This window comes from Silene latifolia, chromosome 10 (genome assembly GCF_048544455.1).
Source record: "Silene latifolia isolate original U9 population chromosome 10, ASM4854445v1, whole genome shotgun sequence".
Lineage (NCBI taxonomy): Eukaryota > Viridiplantae > Streptophyta > Magnoliopsida > Caryophyllales > Caryophyllaceae > Silene > Silene latifolia.
In genome coordinates this window covers 154,503,965-154,525,440 of record NC_133535.1, presented here as the reverse complement: position 1 = coordinate 154,525,440, position 21,476 = coordinate 154,503,965, and the positions used below count along the sequence as shown (strand labels likewise).

Genomic DNA, 21,476 nt, shown 5'->3' with positions numbered 1-21,476 from the left:
GAACTAAAGCTCCTAACTCACTTGGACTTGAGCGGGAATGACTTTTCGGAAGTCGCATTCGTAATTCATAGGATCCATGAGACAGGTTAAGGTATCTAAATCTCTCTTTTTGGCTTTTCCGGCCCCCTCCCCTCTCAACTAGGCAACCTCAAAAACGGTACACCTTGATCTTCATGATAGACGATGCTACGACCAAAATCTATATAGTGAAGGTTTAGGATGGGTATCCAGGGCTTTTAAAAGCTGATCTCTTGACATAAGCAATCATAACTTGTCCCAAGCACACGACACTTTTAAAGCTCTCATGACACTTCCTTCACTTTCGGCGCTTAGGCTATCTAATTGCTTGTTATATAACTCGCATTTATCCGAGGCAGTAATATCTAATATTTCTAATACATATTTCCCCACTCTTCAACATCTTGATCTTCGGTTGAATGGCTTCAAAGGTCCACTTCCACTAATTTTGAAAAATATGGTTTCTCTTCGATCCCTAACTCTCGGTTACAATAATTTTAATGGGTCAGTTATGCTCTGGCTTAAAGAAATGAATCGTCTTGAAGTTCTTGATTTGAGTTTCAATGACTTTAGTTCTGTGGAGGGTGGGATTATGCCAAGTACGAGATATCGTTGCAATTTTAAACACTTGGATTTGTCAAACAATATTAATTCCCAAGGAAATATCCTAGAGTTTTTTACGAGTTTATCAGGGTGTCGTGCTTTTGAGCTAGAATACCTTAATCTATATAACAATACGATGAACGGTAGTTTGCCGTCTTTGTTGGGACAATTCACAAACTTGTATTACCTTGATATTTCACGCAATAAGTTTGAAGGTCCAGTACCTACATGTCTTGTGAAATTGTCCGCTTTAAAATATTTGGATTTGTCATATAATAATTTGAGCGGAATAATTCCAGATTTTCTTGGAAATTTAACCCACATAGAGCACCTAGACATCTCAACGAACTCCCTTCAAGGTACCGTCTTCGGCATTGGAAACCTCTCGAAGTTGTCCTATTTGGATATGAATTTCAATACTGTTAATCTCAATCTTGACTCGAGTTTCAACTGGCGACCTTCCTTTCAACTTAGAGTTTTTAATGCCCATTCTTGTATGATAAACACGGTGTTTCCTCAATGGTTAAGGAATCAAACTCAGATCCAATACTTGGATCTTTCCTATACTGGCATCTCAGGAGAATTGCCCGCCTGGCTATGGAACTCTAGCCATCTTGAAGAATTACGTCTTTCTGGCAATCGACTTACAGGTTCATTATCAAACTTCTCTTAAAACTATTACATTAAATGTCGCCCGTAAGTACAGGATTGCCATACTGATATTTTTTTATAGGGATATTCTACATGGTACCCCTCAATTTTTCGACTTTCTACATGGTACCCCTACACTTTTTAAAACATACATGGTACCCCTAATTGTTGTCATTATGACTAAGTGTACCCCTGAACTTTATTTTCCATCAATTAAACTCAGTTTTAGGCGTTAAGTGATGACTTGGACGCGTAACCAAGCTTGTCATTTATTATCCCATGACATAAGGACTCTATTAGGCTCAATATCCATCTCGATCCTAATATTTATTGATATATATGGGCTAAAAAAAATTTCACGGAAAATTTATTGATCCCATGCCAAATTATCACATCCAAAGATGTGTATTGAGCCTAATAGAGTCCTTATGTCATGGGATGATAAATGACAAGTTTGGTTACGCGCCCAAGTAATCACTTAATGCCTAAAACTGAGTTTAATTGACGGAAAATAAAGTTTAGGGGTACACTTAGTGATAATGACAACAATTAGGGGTACCATGTATGTTTTAGAAAGTGTAGGGGTACCATGTAGAAAGTCGAAAAATTGAGGGGTACCATGTAGAATATCCTTTTTTTATATGAAAGGTTGTGAAAGATTTAATGATATTTGGCCTTACAGTTCACCCGCCATCCCAATTTTATTGTCCCCTTCCCCCTAGAAATTTATAATTATTGTTTCCGTTTTAAATTTAGCAAGGAAAAATTGTACTTCTAATATTGTCATCTCCATTCCAATGATATTGTCCCCATTCCCTTTAATTCAAGAGGTAGGATTGGTATTTCATCATCGTTTCTAAAATTTTTTCAAAATGAGAAGGGAGACCAAAAAAGCGGGATGGAGGGAGTAGTATCTGATCTTTTTGTCATTCATGGCCGTTACCCTAATTGCGCCCATTATTGGAACTCAGGATTTTAGTTTCTACCCTTTTTTCACTAACTTTTTTTTTATTCAGGTTCCTTGCCGCAAAACAGTATTTGTGATAAGCCTTGTTCGAACTTGTGGTGTTTGGACCTTCACAACAACTTGCTTAGGGACAATACCTAAATGGTCGGGACAACATGCTCAAGTGATAGATTTGTCTTCCAATCAGTTATCAGGGACAATCTTTGATGGTAATAATTCATCACTTTTAAATATTGGTAACTCTTTAAGGGTGTTTGACCTCAGTGACAACATGTTGTCCGGAGAGATACAATTTGGAAAGGTACCCCGGATACTGATTTGAAACTCCTCAGTCTACGAAGAAATCATTTTAGTGGACCCATTCCGACACATATATGCTATTTTCGGTCGCTTTTGGTATTGGAACTCGCACATAATCGTTTGACAGGACACATTCCTCGCTGTTTAGGCTCCATTGGGTTTAACGATCCTCTTTGGATTTATCATTATGGATACGAGTTTACAAATTGAAGAAAGCTGTCAAGGGATTGTTGAAGTGTCTCTTTGGGACAAACGGGGTCGATCAATCATAGACCTCTCGAGCAATCATTTAGTCGGCACAATTCCCGAGGAACTCACAAATATATCCTCATTGCGTGCACTGAACTTGTCGAATAATCATCTAACAGGACACATTCCTGAAAAAATAGGCAACCTCAAATCCCTCGAATCTTTAGACCTGTCGAATAACAATCTTTCAGGGACTATACCGCATAGCTTATCTTCCTTATCATGGCTAAGCAAGTTGAATTTGTCCAACAACCAACTACATGGCCCTATTCCAAAAGGTAGACAACTCCAAACTCTTGACGACCCATCTATCTATGTGAACAATTCAGGTTTATGCGGATTTCCCGTGCCAAATGATTGCACTAAACCGCCAAGTTTGACAAATGTTAATCCTACCGACGGAAAAGATGATGTTGAGAAAGAAGATAAATATGATAAGATGTGGTTCATCCTAGCCGTAATGTCTGGTGTTGCTACCGGATTTTGGGGCGTGGTCGGAACTCTGGTGATAAAGAGGAGTTGGAGACAAGCTTATTTTCGGTATGTTGAAGACCTTGCTGATAAAATTTATGTACCAATCAAAGTGAGAATTAACAGGTTGAAGACGAGGTTTAACTAAGAATTCCTATAAAATAGCCGGTATGAAATCAGATACACGAGAACTTGGTAACGAATAATATTTTGTGTGTGTTCCTTCCCCTTTAACTGCATTATGTGGTTTGAGCTCCATGTATTCTGTAATGTGTACCATATAGACTTGCCGTTGTAATATGCATTTTCGTCTTTTTTTCAATTTCAGATAAAAAATGGGTAGTCTCAACATAGTTTGTGTTTTTCATACGTTGTTCCGATTATCATACGCTATTCCCCTTGCCATGATGTTTTTGTGTTTGAAGATGGTAGTTCAACATTGAATTTAAGAAACAAGCAAGTATTACTAAAATTTACGGAAATGTGTCATTTAATTGTTTAGGCTGCAAATTTTAGTCCTGCTATATTGTTCTGTGCCCGTCATTCAGTTTTTACTAGAAATGCAGAATTGCATACTACTTCGTACTCTGCCTTCGAGCCTGTCATGTATATGCCCCCATAGGCCGTAGCTCAGTCTGTACTTCAACTCATCACTAATCACTATGTTAGTATTACATGGCGATATGATTTAAGTAGAAAATTCGCGTTAAATAATTTGAAATTTGATTCATTGTCCCCTATTAATATTTAGATTTACTCCGTAACATCATAAACTTGGTATGGATTTTGGGTTACGATGTATGGTTCATATACAGGAATTGATCGATCTGTATATCAATGACCTACTGAAGTTCACAGAGCAATTGAGGTCTGAGGGATGACTGGAACTGAGCTACTGTATCTCGTTTTATATATAGGCAAAGCATGATAACCATTTCCGCGTTGTCCTTTGCTGATGAACAATATTTTCAACGCGCAAAATACATGCGCCAATCATTTCCGCGTTGTCCTTTGCTGATGAACAATATTTTCCACACGCAAAATACATGCGCCAACCATTTCCGCGTTGTCCTTAATTTGCAGGATGGAGGGAGTAGTATATAGCGGTACTTAATACCATGCTAACTTTTTTTTATATAGGTTCCTTGCCGCAAAACAGTATTTGTGATAAGCCTTGTTCGAACTTGTGGTGGCTGGACCTTCACAACAATTTGCTAACCGAGACAATACCTAAATGGCTGGGATAACATGCTCAGAAATTTGGGGATTGAAATGCCGGTGTCTCATAATGTGTATGCGAAGGCCATATATATTTGGGTCTTAGAATTGTTAAGATTTCATGTTCACGTTTAAGTAACCTTACATCGTATGTAGCAATCGGAGTAGTTATCATTTGTTACTCTGTAGTTTTTACCCACTTCATACGAAAAGCGACCTTTAAAAACTATTGTTATAGTCTTAGATTCATGGTATTATTGAAATTGAGGATTTTCTATGTATGTTCATTGACGAATTGAAGGATTGAGGTGAAAATGAGGATTTTCTATGTATAGTCTATGAACCGGTTTCCATGCACAGTTAATTATAAAATCGATTATTTGTTCATTTGTTCACTTTTGTTGAATTTAACTGCATGCAGGTCTATTGGACGCCGTATTCAACAAATACGGATCCAAAATACTTCCATGATCCGGAAAAATTTGATCCATCAAGATTTGAAAAGAGTGTACCTCCACCTTTTTCCTATTTACCATTTGGGTCAGGACCTCGTATGTGTGTAGGAAAAGATTTTGTGCGCATAGTAACCCTAGTTTTTCTACACCATGCAGTAATCAGATTCAAGTTTAAGAAAGTTAATCCTTACGTGAAAATCGTTTTTAATCCCGATCCTGTTCCAACTCAAGGCCTTCCGGTGTATCTTCAACCACATGTTAAATAAGTACTCCCTACGTTCATCTCATTTCCATACGTTTGTTGAATATATGTGAGTAATATTTTAATTAAACACGTGAAAATGACATAAATAGAGGGGGTAGCTACTAATCCTACTATATACTCCCTCTGTCCGAGCGAATAGTTTACACTTACTTTAATTTGTGAGGGGAATATAAAGCAAGTGTAAACTATTAACTGGAATAAAGGAGCTGTTTGATGTTTGAAGAAGTTTAATTAAAGGATAGTGCTGTGCATCTATCATTTTATCTTAAATGTTGTAATAAAAAATAAATGCTATTATGCTTAGTTTCATGTAAGTGAGCAAATGTAATGTGTGTAAATAATGTTCTCATGCTTTATGATTGTATAAAAAATGTATTTCTTTTTTGTGATAATTAGGAACTTCATGTTTCTACCAAAACTTTGGTCTGGATGGAACAAGTAGTAGTGTAAGACGGTCTCTCAGGCGACTTAACTGTTTGATTTTGTAAATGCTTTATGGCAACAGTCGTACAATGTTGATTTTTCAATAATATATGCATATCATCTTTTATTCCATATGACTAGTGGAGCCAAAGACTCATTACTCTTTGGTTATGGATTATGATGGAATAAATCAAAATAGCTACTTGTGGCTACTCTTCTTTCTCTTGTGAAGTAGCAGCCCTTAGTTGCGTACAACTCAACGCAATTTTCATCTTGGGTCATTCAAAAACAACCTCTTTGTGTTGCTAACACAAGGGTAAGCTTGCGTACATCTGAAATTAGTCGATCTTGGACTGGTTCGGATTGAACACCGAAACGTCAAAAAGTGTGGATCGATGACCGTACCTAAATAAATCCGGTTCAGTCTAGACGAAATGGCTTGGTCCGATTTATTTTTCCGGTCCTCAGTCTGACCCAAACGAATTCGTCCAATCCAACTAATTAACCTAGGGTTCACAAAAGCGCGCGAAAACTCCTGCCAGCACGTTCAGTTTTCCCGCCATTTTTGACCCCACTACTTACATAAATACAAACTATTCCTAATTTATTTTACAGACCATCATCATTATCATCATCATCATCATCATCACCTCATTCTATTAATTTAAGGTATTTACTTAACTTTCACTCTTTTTTTTTATCTAAGTTTCTGTCTCAAATCTCAATCATTTGTTTACCGTTTACATTTATCATAAAAAGTATTTTAATCAAAGGTAAACAAATGTGCGAGACGGATCACGGATGGAGTATCACATTCATCGTATAGAAGTATTATATTGAAATGGATGATTGTAGTTTTTGTTTTTATTTTAAAAAAATGGTTGCTGTGGCTGATTAATTCTTCTATTCACCTATGTCATTGCGATGCAACTGTTCAATCTCGAGATCGATAGGCCGACGATAAAATTAGGGTTGGGTTTTACAGAATAATTAAACAGTACTCATATATTTGAATTTTTTGCGATTTACCTTATGAATGTCACGTTTGTCAGTTTGTGTAGTGAAATTGTAGCTAATGAACTGTTTTAATTGGGAAATGGTATAATTTTTATTTTGTGAAAGAGGCTAAATAAATTAAGCCGATTAATTGATAGTATACGAATATGTCTTAGCCTGGTTGTTTAACGGGAGGAGTCGTAGGCAGTGGCGGAGCCAGGATTTGAGCTTAGGGAGGGCGAAAAATTGTAGGGGGAGCGGATGACTAATAATATAAGGTACACTCGAAAAAAATTCGAAAATTTTAACTAAAAACTTCGAAAATCTCAACCGTTAGGGGTCGACGGCCCCCGCTAGCTCCACCACGGGTTGTAGGCTTGAATATGTTGGGAATGTCCTAACAATTGACCAATTTATTGTGAGAAATTAATTATTAGATGACAAGTTGACCAAGTTGAGATTGGATGATCAAATTGTTCATCAAAGGTATTCCTGAAATAGAAAGGTAAACAACTGACTAAGACACCCTAAAATGGAATAGGTAAACAATGACCGGGACAAAGGGAGTATATTGTACGATGAGATTGTGATTCTTGGAGTATATGAAATGGGGGTGACCTCCCTTGACCACCGATTTCTTATGACAGTTTATGTTAGCCGATCCACAATGTAGTTTGGTGGCTTTATTTTCTTGTTCGCGATGATTGATTTTAGGGTCTAATTCAGACTTATGCTGCTAGTTTTAGAAGATAGAAGCAGGACATGTCAATGGTTGGCTCATCCTTTCCTTCCAGCAAGCGACGTGCAGTTACTCCAACAGTGAACGCTGCAGGAAGTGTTCCAGGAGGCAAGTTCACCTGTTGTGTAATCTGAAACTTTATCATACATTCTCGTCATCTGGTGTATACTGTAATAGAGTGTATTCTTGACTGCTTTTTCTTGTTTTGATATAGATGGAGGAAAAGGAAAACCCGCGGCAAAGCAGGATAAGGTTTTAGAGGAGTTGGTAGCATCTGCGATCATAAGACATGGTTACCCATTATCGTTCTTTGGAATGCACAAAAAGCTGCATACGTTCCTTAACCCGAATGTTCCAGACATAAGTAGCGAGGTTTCTAAGGCGAATTGTTTGGAAATATATGAGCGTGAGAAAGTAAAGCTAAAACACGCGTTGTCAACTGTTCCTGGCAGGTTTTGTTTGACAGTTGATGTTTGGACTGATGTTCAGACTATTGAGTACCTTTGTTTGACAGTGAATTATGTGGATTCTAACTGGAAATTGCAAAGCAAGTTTCTGAATCTCGTTCCTTGGGAGGGGTCTTTATTGCAAATAATATACGATCTGTTACTTGAGTGGGGAATCGAGAAGAGGATATTCACGGTAACAGTTGATAGTGGAAAGTGTGATGATGGACTTGCAGGAATGTTAAAGGACCGTCTTAATCAGCTTGATGGGGATTATTTCCATGTACGTTGTGGTGCTCGATTTATGGACAAAATGGTTCGAGAATGCTTCAAGCTAATTCGAAAGCCTATAAGGAAGATTAGAGAGGGCATTCAGTATGTGGTTGGCCATGAGAAGAAAAGATTGAAGTTTAAGGAGGCAGCTGAAAAACTTGTCGGTGAAGGTGCTTTAGAACCACTTTGGTCAGATTGCGTCTATTTATGGAATTCGACATATTTGATGCTTGAGAGGGTGATCAAATACCGTAGTGCCTTTGAACACGTGATGATTGATGACGAGTATACTGGCTGGCATTTGACAGAAGAAGAGTGGTCTAGGGTTGAAAAGATTTGCGAGCTTCTGAACCCGCTTAACAACATTGCTAATCTGTTTATAGGAACTGAGCACCCGACAGCCAATTTATACTACATTGATGTTTGGATGATTGACGGACTTCTTAAGGAGGGTTTGGAGGATAAAGACCCTGAGATTAGTAACTTGGCAAAAAAAATGAAGTCGGAATATGATGAGTACTGGGAGTCTTACTGTACTGTTCTTGCGTTTGCTATTGTATTTGATCCTCGATACAAATTCGACTTTGTTAAGTTTAGCTTTGAGAGGATGTATGGCGCAGGGGCAGAGGAAAAGTATGTACACATCTACAACCAGCTTGATACGCTCTTCAAAGTGTACAGAGAGCAAAGGTTTGCATCAGAGAATTCCGGATCAGGCAAGCTTGAGGTACGTAAATTTTCAGGAAAATAATGTACTGGTTTTGATCTATGTTACTACGACTTTCTAGTTAGCTAAGCGTGCTATTAAGCTGTAGATCTCGATAACCCGATTGTCAAAAAAAAAAAAAGAAAAAAAAGATTTTCTAGTTTGCTCATCTGGTGTTGGAATGCAGGAATTCTTTAAATGGTCGAAAGAGAATGAAGTAAACTCAAGCAAGTCCAAGTTGGACGGGTATCTAGATGAACCGAGAATGAACCGTAAGGAAGAGTTGGATGTTGTATCTTGGTGGAAAGAAAATGAAAGGAGATTCCCAGAAGAGCTTACTTTAATGGCAAGGGACATTTTAAGCATTCCTATTACCTCATTTTCTAAGGATTCAGTTTTTGGGATGGGATACAGAGTTCGAGATAGACTGCAAGATTATTCATGGACCGATAACAGCGTTGAAGCTTTGATTGCAGCCCGGAATTGGTTATATGGATATGAAGGTAAGGAAGACTACTGTTTAATACTCCGTAACTCATTATTCTAAATTTCATGATGTAATTTAACTGACTGATTATTTCCATTGTTGGTATTTCAGTAAATCAAGAATATCCAGGGGGACTTATGGGGTGTGCGGAGCGATTTTGGACTTCGAATGGGGATGAAGATTCAGATTCAGAAGCAGATGATTAAATCTGCCTTAAACGTACTCTTATGTTATTAGTTATGAATAGACATGACATCCCGATTGATCGGGATGGGTCATTTTGGGTATATATAATGCCAGTTTGTTTTAGATGGTTATCGACCTATCGGTCAAATCATTCGGATTTAAGTTTAATGACAATTCTGTGAACTAACTAAATTTTCTGGAACTTGGGATTCTTAGAATGTAAGAACATTATCTGTTTTTTGTACATGTACCGTGCAAAATTGAAGAAGTCGAAACATTCTTCAAGATTATCTTACATGCACTCCAGTCGATCCATGAATCGTCTGACGATTTCTGCATCATTCATAGCTACTCAGTTCTATTTGCATTGTCACTTTAACTGTACAGTGTCCAACACTCAATTCTCGCATACAGAATTAACAGCTGATGAAATTTACTGAGTATATGAAGGTATACCCTTCGTTTTTCACAAAAAAAATTTTGACCGACAATAATTCTCTGTTACGAGTTCAGAAAACGGTAATTTTTTTTTTCAAATCAATTATCTCGTCAAGATCTTGGATTTAAAAAAAAAATTCACCACTTTTTGAAATCAGAGCCGGTACTTATGGTTGGTCAAAGCGTTTTTAACGAATAAACTTTGACTGACCATAGTTCTCGACTACGAGTTGAGACGTCGGTGAATTCTTTTTCAAACTGAAGACCTCTTCAAGACGGCCAATTTGAAAAAAAAAAGTTTATCGTATTCTGAACTTGTAGCCAACCGTTATTGACGGTCAAAGTTTTTTTGCAAGAAAAAAAAAGAATATATCTTAAAAAATGAAAAGGTTAAGGGGTACACAAGAGAATATCCCTTTTATTTTTCACAGCGGTTGAAGAAACTTACTAACAGCAACAAAAGGAGATACGAGACTCGCGGTATAATTAACTACATTTCTGGAACTTGGGATTCTTAATGTATGAACATCTTCAGAAGACTCCTGATCATGATCTATTAGCAGGAGAGTATCCGGATTCCGACCATCTTTAATTGCAAATCGGTTTTTGTTTGTGATATTAGGCATACCTTGATGACAGTAACACAGAGAGCGAACCACAATGTCTTGACTAAGTTGATGCAACTTCATCCATGAACCTTCTTTCAACATCCCGACCTCAATGACGTCACTGTCGTTAATTTTCCAACACGCGCACAACCACCCTTCCATGACGTACATTAACGGAGGTCTTTGAAAGCCACCAACCCGCCACTCTGGGGATGGGACTCGTATGAGCTTCTGAATAATCCAATCAAACCCGAGTATCCACCAACGAATTCCTCGAATATCTTCATCATAAGCCTTGTACAACCAATAAGTGACGTCATTAATAAACACGCCTAGCCCGGTTAATCTTGGCCTTTCGCCAAATCCATCCATTTTTTCCATTGAAAAAGTCCAACAACTTTCCAACAGCGAGAAGATCTGTATGATCTTCTCGCTGTTGGTCCGGTTTTGGCATATTCTGACTATTTTATAGTCACGACCACTTGTAACACAACCGAATCCCCAGACAACATCTTGCATCTTATGTTGTTTAAGGAAACAAACTTTACGACACTCCAATGTCGCGGGATTCCAAACATATAGAAAACAAAACTTAGTTTTCAAACAAACTAACCCATTACAGGATCCAATCACAAATATGTGAGAATGCGGAACTTGAAAATTACCATCAATGACCCGAGCCAAACCCGACTCATCGCTAATGATGTCTCCTTCATCATTGAATGGGGAACAATCCCAATTGTCTCCACCTCCAAAAGAATTAAAGTCAAATGTGAGGAAACATGTCTTATGGTTAATGAGCAAGTGATTATTGTTGTTATTTTTGGAAGAAGTTAATTTCTTGTGGTGAAGTTTTACAAAATATTGACTAGAAATGATGGAATGAAATCTTTTGCTTACGGATTTAAATCGTAAAAGCGATTTAATAGGTAATCTTGTAAGAATATATGTAATTAGTAGTTCTTCAGGTAAATAAAAGTCATTAATTTCACTCATTTTAATTATTTGTGTAATTTTTTGATAATAGTTTGCTTAAGAAAAAAAATAGACTCGTAGTTATATACTTCCTCCGTTCTAAAATAATTGATGTTTTCAATTTACGAGGTGAGCCTTTGAATTCAATTTATACAAAAATATATTGGTCGGAAAATTATAAAAATTACACCATAAAATTCCTTACGAATAGAGCTTTAATATGAGTATACATTTCAACATATTTAGTCATATATTTTGAGAGATATTGAAAAGAGAAGTGGGTGTCTCGAAAAATGAGAATGACAATTAAAAAAAAACAGAGGGAGTATTATATTTATGGTTTCGTTTTAGTTGACTTGATCTCTTGTGTAAACGTTCTTGTATGTTACTTTTCGTGCACTCCAATCAAATTATGAAAAATTATTTTTCGTTTAGAGATATTGACAAATATGATGTGATTTAAAGCAAAAACTATTTAAATTTCGACTAGTTTGCGTAAGGCCTTTACTCGAGAAATAAAGTGACCAGTTTATATGTTAATAGTGACGTTTAAATGCGTCCTCAATGATGATCATCCAATGACCGGCGGTGGTGCCGTAACATTGTCCAAAATTCAATTGTTGGTAGGCATGGTAGTCGATAGATATTTTTTTTTTTTTTTTTTTTTGACAACAGGTGAATAACTTACATTATTGTAACCGATACAACGTAAGCTACTCGACTAGGTAGCACCCAGTCGATAGATATTAGGGACAGTGAGTTTGTGAAACTGAAAATGGAATAATATTTTTATGAAGAGTTATCGTAAGAACTATTCACAAATTAAATGGCGAAGAAAGGTTCAATATGGAACTAATAAATTATTGAAAATTTTACGCGGAGTAATATACTTGCTCGTCAAGAACTAGACAATAAAGATTTAACAATTCAGTAGGTTTTCTAAGTTCTAAGTTACAACGTCCTCCGTAAGGAAAAGTCGATGGTACTTAGATTTAGTAGACCTGGTAAATGCACAAATAAGACCATACAACCTGTTGTACAGTAACATTGTATAACAGGGTCACATATTATATATACTATCTAAATCCAATTAAAAAAGAATTGACGCACATCTCAATTCTCAAATCTCTTTTAAACGACTCCCAATTCTCACACAACCACTTGAAACCCTTCTCTCATCTCTCTTAAACGACTCTTAATTCTCAAATCTCAATCACATCACAATTTAGGGGTTTAGGGTTAGGGTTTTCTATAATCTCTCTTAAATGAATAGTCACCTTGCTCGTTTTTCCTAATTCTCATTCCAAAATAATGGTGAAACGGAAGCAATTGACATCAATATCAAGGAGGAAAAAGGCATCTAATAATATTTCAGTGAACGAGATGCAATTTACACCATCAAGACGGAAAAATGCATCAAACAGTAATTTGAGGTAAATTTCTACACCAATCATACGAACTATTATTAAAAGAATACGAGCTAAAAAATACGAGCACATAAGAATACGAGTTATTAAGATAAGAATACGAGCTAATATAAAAAAAATACGAGCTTAAATCACATAAGAATACGAGCTATTAAGATAAGAATATGAGCTAATACGAGCTATTAATATAAGAATACGAGCTAATGAAAAAAAAATACGAGCTTAAAAATACGAGCACATAAGAATACGAGCTATTAAGATAAAAATACGAGCCAATGTAAAAAGAATACGAGAAAAATACGAGCTTCAACTATTTTCATGCATTATAAATTTTGGATAAAAAATTTCCTTCAAGATGATGTTCACGAGTCACGTCATATGATTTGTTCCGCATAGTCATTTAATTATAATAATTTAAGGGAGGATGTGATTCATTAACTGGATGAAGGAGGAAGATGAAGAGGAGTTAGAAAAATATTGAAGCAGTCAGAGAGAGGAGGGCAATTGGATTGAAAATTGGATTACGTTAATTTTTTTTTTCAAAAGTATCTGAAAAAAGACTAAAATAACCCTGGATGTACAATAGCATTGTACATCCAGTTGTATAGTCTTGGAACTGTGGTAAATGGGTCCCTCGGATTGGGTTGGGTTGAATTATTTTTTGGTTAATAATATTTCGGGTCACGTTACTTCGGATCGGGTCATTTTAGGTCGGGTCGTTTTGGGTTGTTTGCGTCATTTCGGTCATGATTTTGCCATAATTAAGTCATTTCAGGTGACTAAAGTCAGGTCACAACCGGGTGGGGTCACCTCAAGCCTACCGGGTCACACATTTCGGGTCTCAGGCCGGGTCATTTGGGTCGGGTTATTTGGATCAATTCAGTTTTGCCATGTTACTTAGGAGTTAGGACACTACTTAGGACGTAGTAAAAATCTACTTCCGCGGTTCCACACTTGTACCTATGGTTATTCCACTCAGTTCACTTTAGTTCAATTTAACTCCATTAAATTCAATTCAGTTTAATTTAGTTCAGTTCTATTTAATTCAGTTCAGATTAATTTGCCCTTCAAAATCAGAGGCCCTATTACGTGGAACGAGTTGAACACCCACTCAACCGGCCTGATTATTAATTAAAACTAGTTTTCAACCTGTGCAAAATTGCAAGGGTATATTTTTAAGATTATTGATATTATGATTAACATTTTAAAAATGTTAACCAAAATACATGAATATTTTATACTCTATTTCTTTTATAATGATAATAGGTTAAAACACGTGAAAAACTTGCAAGGGTTTGAAACTTGCACATGTTTTAAATCCGTGTTATCTGGATATTGCCAAAATTGAAAAGGGTTTACAATACAATTCAAGAAAGATAAATGAGAATTAACTAAAACAGTCTTATATCATTCCTGTAGTAAAAATTTGTTTTGTATTTGTATCAAATTTTTGTTAGTTCTTGTAATATAATATAATAATATAAATTATTCATTATTAATTATTCATAAATAGTTTATTTGTTAATAAATAGTTAATTCGTTAAATTATTCATAAATATTTGCGTAAAAATCATAAACGTAATCATTTACGTACAAAAAAGTAACATACAAAACATCAACAACGACGTTTTTTTAAATTAATTCCTTAATTTTCCTGTGGGTCCCGCATTTCACCATTTTTTTAAGAAAAAAAATTATTTGCTGACGTGGACGCACAAAATTGCTCTAAATGATCTTGTATTTATGAAGATAAGATATTCTTTGTAAAGAATAAAAAAGTAAACAAATAAGTAGACATAAGATACTAATCAATTTGGCTACCAGTCTACCACCCACCACACCCCCCTCCTCTCTCGCCGGACCCACCACGTCCTTCCCCCACACTTTCCCCCAACCGTGTCAGCACTGCCCTCCCTTGTCGCTGCCCCATGTTGACTGCTGCCACACACCACCACGACACCACCATTTCCCTGATGGAAAAATATAAGCCCTAACGACTAAACAAAAATAACAGCCCTTATTAAACCAATCCTTATACCATACACCTAGCCACCTAGGTGTATGGTACATCATACTCTTACTCTAATTTAGTTTTTTAAGACCCTTAAAACTTAAATTCCATAAATTAGAAAAATATAAAAATTATACCATTATTCGTTATTTTTATTCCTCTATAATTTGAGATCACATTTGATATATTTTCGTGTTTATTTTAATTTTGCCCGCATATTCACATCATATAATTGACATGTTCATAACAATAGAATATTCACATTACATAGTTGACATATATTTATATAAATCAAACTTCTTATTCTCAAATTAAAACTCACATACTCACCCAATTAATAAATATATTCGCACAATATGATAAACATATTCACAAATACATATTCATAGGAATGACAAATACATAGAGGTTATCATAAATATTAATCTAACATAACATAACATATATCCACAAAGTATAACTACATATTCATAAAATTTAATTACGTATTCATCGCATATAGATTACATATACGCAAAACATAAACCTCATATTCACAATATATAACATGTGAATATATCACTTATTTATATTTTGTGAATGTCGATATATTCATTTGCAGACTCGTTCAAATAAACAGAATAATAATCATGAACGTTTTGCTCCATAGACAATATCAAAGCGAATAATGCAAAATAATTTGGCCAAAAAACATGAAATTTACGTAATTGGGTAGGAATAGATCGATGATAGAGTTTTTGTAGAATAACACAAGTATAACATAAGTATTAGAGGAGCAGTGTAACTGAATTGTAACATAGTGGATTAATAGGTGGTTATTTTTATTATTTATTTATTTTTTTTCCTCAATAACACCCTAGGAGTATCATGCTCCCTACTCCTCGGAGCATGATATAATTTACCTTATTCAACAAAATAACAATCAACAATTAAATCAGTTTAATCTATGTGAAAATTAATGTAATTTATTGATGATACATGAGTAATAGTTACTCAATAGTCGTACTTGTTCTAGTAAGTCTTGCTTATAACCGTTGTAAGTTATAACGAAAGGGTGGAAAACACCGTTAAGAATTATAGCTACCGTTATTAAACAGTGCCAAGTCTTTTGTAAAACGGGTTTACAATATCACATTATAAAACCATATAATGAAAGACTTTAATTCCTAGGGAGTTTTTGGGTAAATAATCACATAATTTTACAATAATATATGCTTATGTAAAACGGTTGTATATAAGAATAGTTGGCCGCCTAAAAATGTCAACGATAACCGCCAATCCAAATAAGATGATAATCAGGGTTCATCATGTTAGAGAGACGAGGTTCTTTAGCAACAAGGTCGCCAATACCATTAGGTTCTCTTGAAAGAAAATCAAGCTTAACCGCGTTTATCTTGGTCATCCAATCACGACATTCACGAATAAGGTTAGTATGACTACGGTGAGGCCGTGAATCGTGGTTGTTGAAGAGCGAAGCTATAGCATTTGTCTCCGTGCTTATCACAATACTTGTCCACCTTCTTTCATAGGCAATTTTTAGGCCTTCAATAATAGCAAGAAGTTCATTAGTCACGGCATCTTTTTCAGAGACATGGCATTGGTATTTATAATCCCAATTCCATCTACTCGAAATAGCGCCGTGAAGTGAATCAAAATCTTTCAATTGCCATGAGCCATCAGCGTTCAGTTTTAGCCACCGCGACCTGTATATGGTTGATTTAGGAACGCCTTGCTGCAATAATTCATGATTACTTAGCGCCTTACCGGTCTGTCATTAGCTTATTTTGCCAAAAATGATTAGAAACAATCAGTTTATTCGTCGAAGATTAATGCAAATTGGCAACGAAAACTTAATTTATCAAAGCAATTAGAAAAAAAATGGACTACTAAATTCAGTTTAATCGCCGAAGATTAATGCAAATTGGCAATGAAAACAGTTAATGTATTATACAACTGGTTGTATATACAACCTATTTAATGTAGATGAGCTTTGTTATAAAGTTATCGAGTTATACTTACAAATTATTGAGCTATGATACAAAGTTGTTGAGCTTAACAGAATAATTATTAAGCTCAATAACTTTGTAAAATAGCTCAATAACTTGTAAAATAGCTTAACAATTACAATTTAACTAGTTGAGATCCCGTGCTAAAGCACGGCATTTGTGAGGTTTAAATTAATTGAGCTTTGTAAAAATTAAATTTTTTACATAAATGAGTATTAGTTATAATAGTATGTTGTAATGTACTGATTATAATATTAATAAAATTATATAAAAAAAAAAGGTTTACTATTCAAAGAACGTTTTGATTAAGTTATTTTTATGTGAACCTATTTTTATTATTAAAAATAATGATAGCTGACTATTATGGAATAACATAATCTAATATAGGGTCGTATCTGTTTCTATAAAGCGCATATTGACCTTATAATGAAAATATATATAAACAATATACGACACATCTAGAAGGACGATTTACAAACAATTAAAAATACTATTTACCCCTGTATTCTTTTTTCTTTTATTTTTAATAAGAAAATTAGAATTATTGATTCTTTTTCCTTATCCTTTAAAAAGAACCACCCATATTAGTAAAGATTAGTTAACTTAAAAAAAAAAACAATTTATTTTAGAAAAAAAAAACAAATAAAATTGAAACTTTATCAACTCCAACCACCAACTTAAAAAATAACAAATTAGTATACTACGGGTATAATAAGCGTAAATAATGGCAGTGTTAAGCCTATTTTTAGTTGGCATTTGATTTGATTGTAATATTTTATTCTGTGGATGGAATATTTAGTCAATAAATTAAAAGTCATAATTTTAAAGTGAGTCTATCATATTTATCAATCAATTGAGCGGGAAAATTGTGAGCAACTGTTATTCTTTTAGGTTAGTGGGGATGAATTAAAAATGTGGCAACAACTAAATCTCGTAAGAATATTATTTGGTATATTTTATTTAAGGTGAAAGATTTGTTATGCTACATAATTTGGTATATTGCAATCTTATTTCACACGTTAGTCTTGAAAGATACTTCTATTAAAAATTATATGTTCACTTGTTAGGCCCAATTTGTATAGAATATTTCAAAAGAATAATATAGCCAAATATAGAAGGTCCAATTCCTTACTAAAAATTTGAGCGGGAAAAATTCTAGAGTTTCTTATTCTTTTAGTTAAAGGGAGATTCATCTATTATATTTTCATTAAAATTAAAATTAATCTTTTAATCAAATCTTATTATTTTCACTAAACTCTAATCTATAATATTTTAATTAAAATAAAATAAAATTGATATAAAACTATAAATTGCTAAATCTTTTATTGATCCTATTATTAGATGATGAGTTTACCCATATTAACCAAAACTAGAAATCGTTGTTATTACTTTTGTGACAAAAAAAAAATGAATAAATAAAAATTCAAACTCATTAGCTTTATGCTATATTTCAACTCATTACTCAATTCTCTTAACTAATTTCCAGTTCAATTCTTAACTAATTTCCAGTTCTAACTTTTATTTATCAAAGCAAAATACCATGACGAGAGAGGTAAACAATTATAAGGTACCAATATTATTATTATATAAATAATTTTATAAAAATATGGCTAAATCATCAATTACTCCCTTTTATAATGCACTTTTTCAAAATTACTCCCTTTTAAAAAAAAATTTAAAAATTACACCCATAAAACTGTAGAAATTTTGAAATTGCTCCCAAATTCCTATATTTCTACTTTTATGACAAAAATGCCCTTGATTTATTTTCTTTTCCTTGTTCTCCTCCTTGTCTCCCTATTTTCTATTCTCCTTTTGTCTTAATCCCTATACACCGTTCAACCACAACAATCACCATCTTTCACCGCCAACCACCACAATCACCCACTCTCTCTAAACTCAACCTTTCAATGATGAAATTAAACCCAACAACATATCTAATAACAAAATAATCAACAAATTAGCCGAATTAAACGATAGGAACCAAGTAATAAAACAAATAAGCAAGAGAAGGGTAGAGAAGACAAAGAAGAATGGAAATTAAGGAGAGAAAGAAGAATGAAAAAATAATATGAGAATCAAGGGCATTTTCGTCCTAAATGTACAAAAATAGGGATTTGGGAGCAATTTAAAAATTTCAGCAATTTTTTGGGTGTAATTTTTAAACTTTTTTTTAAAAGGGAGTAAGTTTGAAAAAGTGTACTATAAAATGGAGTAATTGATAATTTAGCCTAAAAATATTAAACTTTAAGTACAGTGCATATACTCTACGAGGTCTAAACTAGTAATTTATCAAAGCAATTAGAAAAAATGAACTTCTAAATAATGTTACAACTATTGGAGTACGGGGTATATAGAGAAACAGATCATTTGTTCGATTTGAGACAGTAGGCCTTGAGCCAATTTAAGTGTTATTCTTAGTTCTTAGTTCTAAAGTTTAGCCAGCAATACTTACAAGGAATTCCTGGTTTATGCCCGGCTCGATGATGCCAGGAACAAAAGGAGATATGAGGCTCTCTGTATAACTGACTACATTTCTGGAAATTGGGATTTTCAATGTATGAACATCTTCAGAAAACTCCTGAGCATGATCTATGAACAACAAAGTATCTCGATTTCGACCGTCTTTTATGGCAAACCTGTTTTTGTTTGTGATATTGGGCATCTCTTGCCAGTAACACATGGAGTGTACCACCATGTTGTCATCAAGTTTATGCAACTTCATCCATAAACCTTCTTTCAACATCCCCACCTCGATCACGTGACTGTCATTAATTTTCCAACACGTGCACAAGCGCTCTTCCATTACATACATTAACGGAGGTCGTTGAAACCCGCCAATCTGATGCCAGCTTGGTGGTGGCACTTGTTTGAACTTCTCGAATATTAAATCAAACCCGATAATCCACCAACGAATTTCTCGGTTGTCTACATCATAAGCTTTGTACAACCAATATATCACATGATTAACCGGCACTCCTAACCCGGTTAATCTTGGTCTAACACCAAAACCATCAATCTCCTCTTCTGAAAAAGTCCAACGACTTCTCAACGACGACAATACTTGTACGATCTTCAAGCTGTTGCTACGATTTTGGCAAATTCTTACAATTTTATAGTCACGACCACTCGTAACACAACCAAATCCCCAAACAACATCGACGTGTTGCTTTTTACGTATATAACCTTGACGGTACATGTAAGAAAATGTACGGCACTCTAACGTTGTCGGATTCCAAATACATAGAAAAGAAAATCGGTTTATCAAACAAACCAACCCGTCACAGGATCCAATCATAAATATGCTATCAGTATGTGGAACAAGATAACTACTGTCGATGATTCGAGCCAAACCCGACTTGTTAGTAAGGATGTCTCCTCCAAATGATTCAAAGTCAAAAGAAAGGAAACCGGATTCGTGGTTAATGAGCAGGTGACTGTTATTATTGGAAGAAGTTGATTTCTTGAGGTGAAGTCGGGCGAAATCAGGATTGGAAATGATGGAACGAAATCTTTTACTGACGGATTTGAATCGTAAGAGGGATTTAACGGGTAGTCGCGAAAGAATGTTTAGAATGATGATTTCTTCTGGTAAATAAAACTCATTATTCTCATCACTCATTTTGATATATCCCATTGGCGCACATTTTAGAAAAACCGTTTATATAATAAAAAAAAGTGTTTATTTAGTTGACTTGATGTATAGACATGCTTGAATGTAAGTTTTGGTGCACTCCAATCAATTCATGTAAAGCTGTCCTTGAATGATAATGAGATTTAAAGTAATACAGAAACTTTCAAATGAAGACGCGCTTGTGTAAGGCTGTTTTACTAATAGTGACGGTTTTAATGCATCATCGACTACTCCTATATTAGGCAGTTAATGTATTATACAACTGGTTGTATATACTTATTCAATGTAATTGAGCTTTGTTACAAAGTTGTCGAGCTTTATTAACAAAATTATCGAGCTATGGTACAAAGTTATTAAGCTTAACAGAATAATTATTAAACTCAATAACTTTGTAAAATAACTCAATAACTTGTAAAATAGTTCAACAACTTTGTGTAAGAGCTCAACAACTTTGAGGCGGTTGTGCAATACTATTATACAACTGGTTGTAGGATATAGTATTTGTGTATATTAGGTACTGACCGTATTATTGACGATGAGTTGGATTAGATTGTAAACCATTTTAGATCATTCGCGATAAGTCAATACTCAAACAATGTGGCTGGTATAAGACAATCATGATGCAATGTTTAAGTGAATTAACAATTACATTTTCATGTGAAACTTAATCATTAACGTATAGCAGAAATGAATAATAAACCTTCAATTATTGGAACTTCTAAATTATTCGAATATTTTCTGCAAACTTATACGTTGGTTGATTGCCATAACATGATTTAAGCCCCTTTGTGGATTTTCTCAAAAATAAAATAGAATTAATTTTGTATCATGCTCGTAGTAGGATTCAAACTTGTACCGCAAAGGCAACACAAAATACAAACTCAAGTTATCTACCACTGGTCTCTTGCCTCCATCATAAAACAA

At 34.6% G+C, this 21,476-nt stretch overlaps 1 protein-coding gene and 1 long non-coding RNA gene across 4 annotated transcripts; both read left to right on the top strand.

Moving 5' to 3' along the window:
• The first annotated feature begins 256 nt into the window (after positions 1-256).
• Positions 257-2,597, top strand: LOC141606461 (uncharacterized). The gene is made up of 2 exons (XR_012526739.1): positions 257-1,271; positions 2,289-2,597. It is a non-coding gene; the product is annotated as an uncharacterized LOC141606461 (long non-coding RNA).
• Positions 2,598-6,184: 3,587 nt separating this feature from the next.
• On the top strand, positions 6,185-9,697 carry LOC141606460 (zinc finger BED domain-containing protein DAYSLEEPER-like). 3 transcript variants are annotated; one of them, XM_074425601.1, is made up of 5 exons: positions 6,185-6,289; positions 7,357-7,463; positions 7,570-8,801; positions 8,968-9,283; positions 9,379-9,697. In XM_074425601.1, exons 2-5 carry the CDS (start codon positions 7,379-7,381, stop codon positions 9,471-9,473), a joined length of 1,728 nt encoding a protein of 575 aa, XP_074281702.1. In that variant the 5' UTR covers positions 6,185-6,289; positions 7,357-7,378; the 3' UTR covers positions 9,474-9,697. The 3 variants fall into 3 exon arrangements, with proteins under 3 accessions (XP_074281702.1, XP_074281705.1, XP_074281703.1); XM_074425604.1 differs by having other exon boundaries at positions 6,224-6,289; positions 7,363-7,463; XM_074425602.1 differs by having other exon boundaries at positions 6,251-6,289; positions 7,343-7,463.
• The last annotated feature ends 11,779 nt before the right edge of the window (positions 9,698-21,476 follow it).

What these genes read in the sequence shown, in the direction of transcription:
- LOC141606460 (XM_074425601.1), top strand. Translation starts at nt 7,379, where the DNA reads ATGTCAATGGTTGGCTCATCCTTTCCTTCCAGCAAGCGACGTGCAGTT. An exon ending in TGCAGGAAGTGTTCCAGGAG is followed by an intron (nt 7,464 to 7,569) that starts GCAAGTTCACCT and finishes GTTTTGATATAG; the next exon opens with ATGGAGGAAAAGGAAAACCC. An exon ending in CCGGATCAGGCAAGCTTGAG is followed by an intron (nt 8,802 to 8,967) that starts GTACGTAAATTT and finishes GTTGGAATGCAG; the next exon opens with GAATTCTTTAAATGGTCGAA.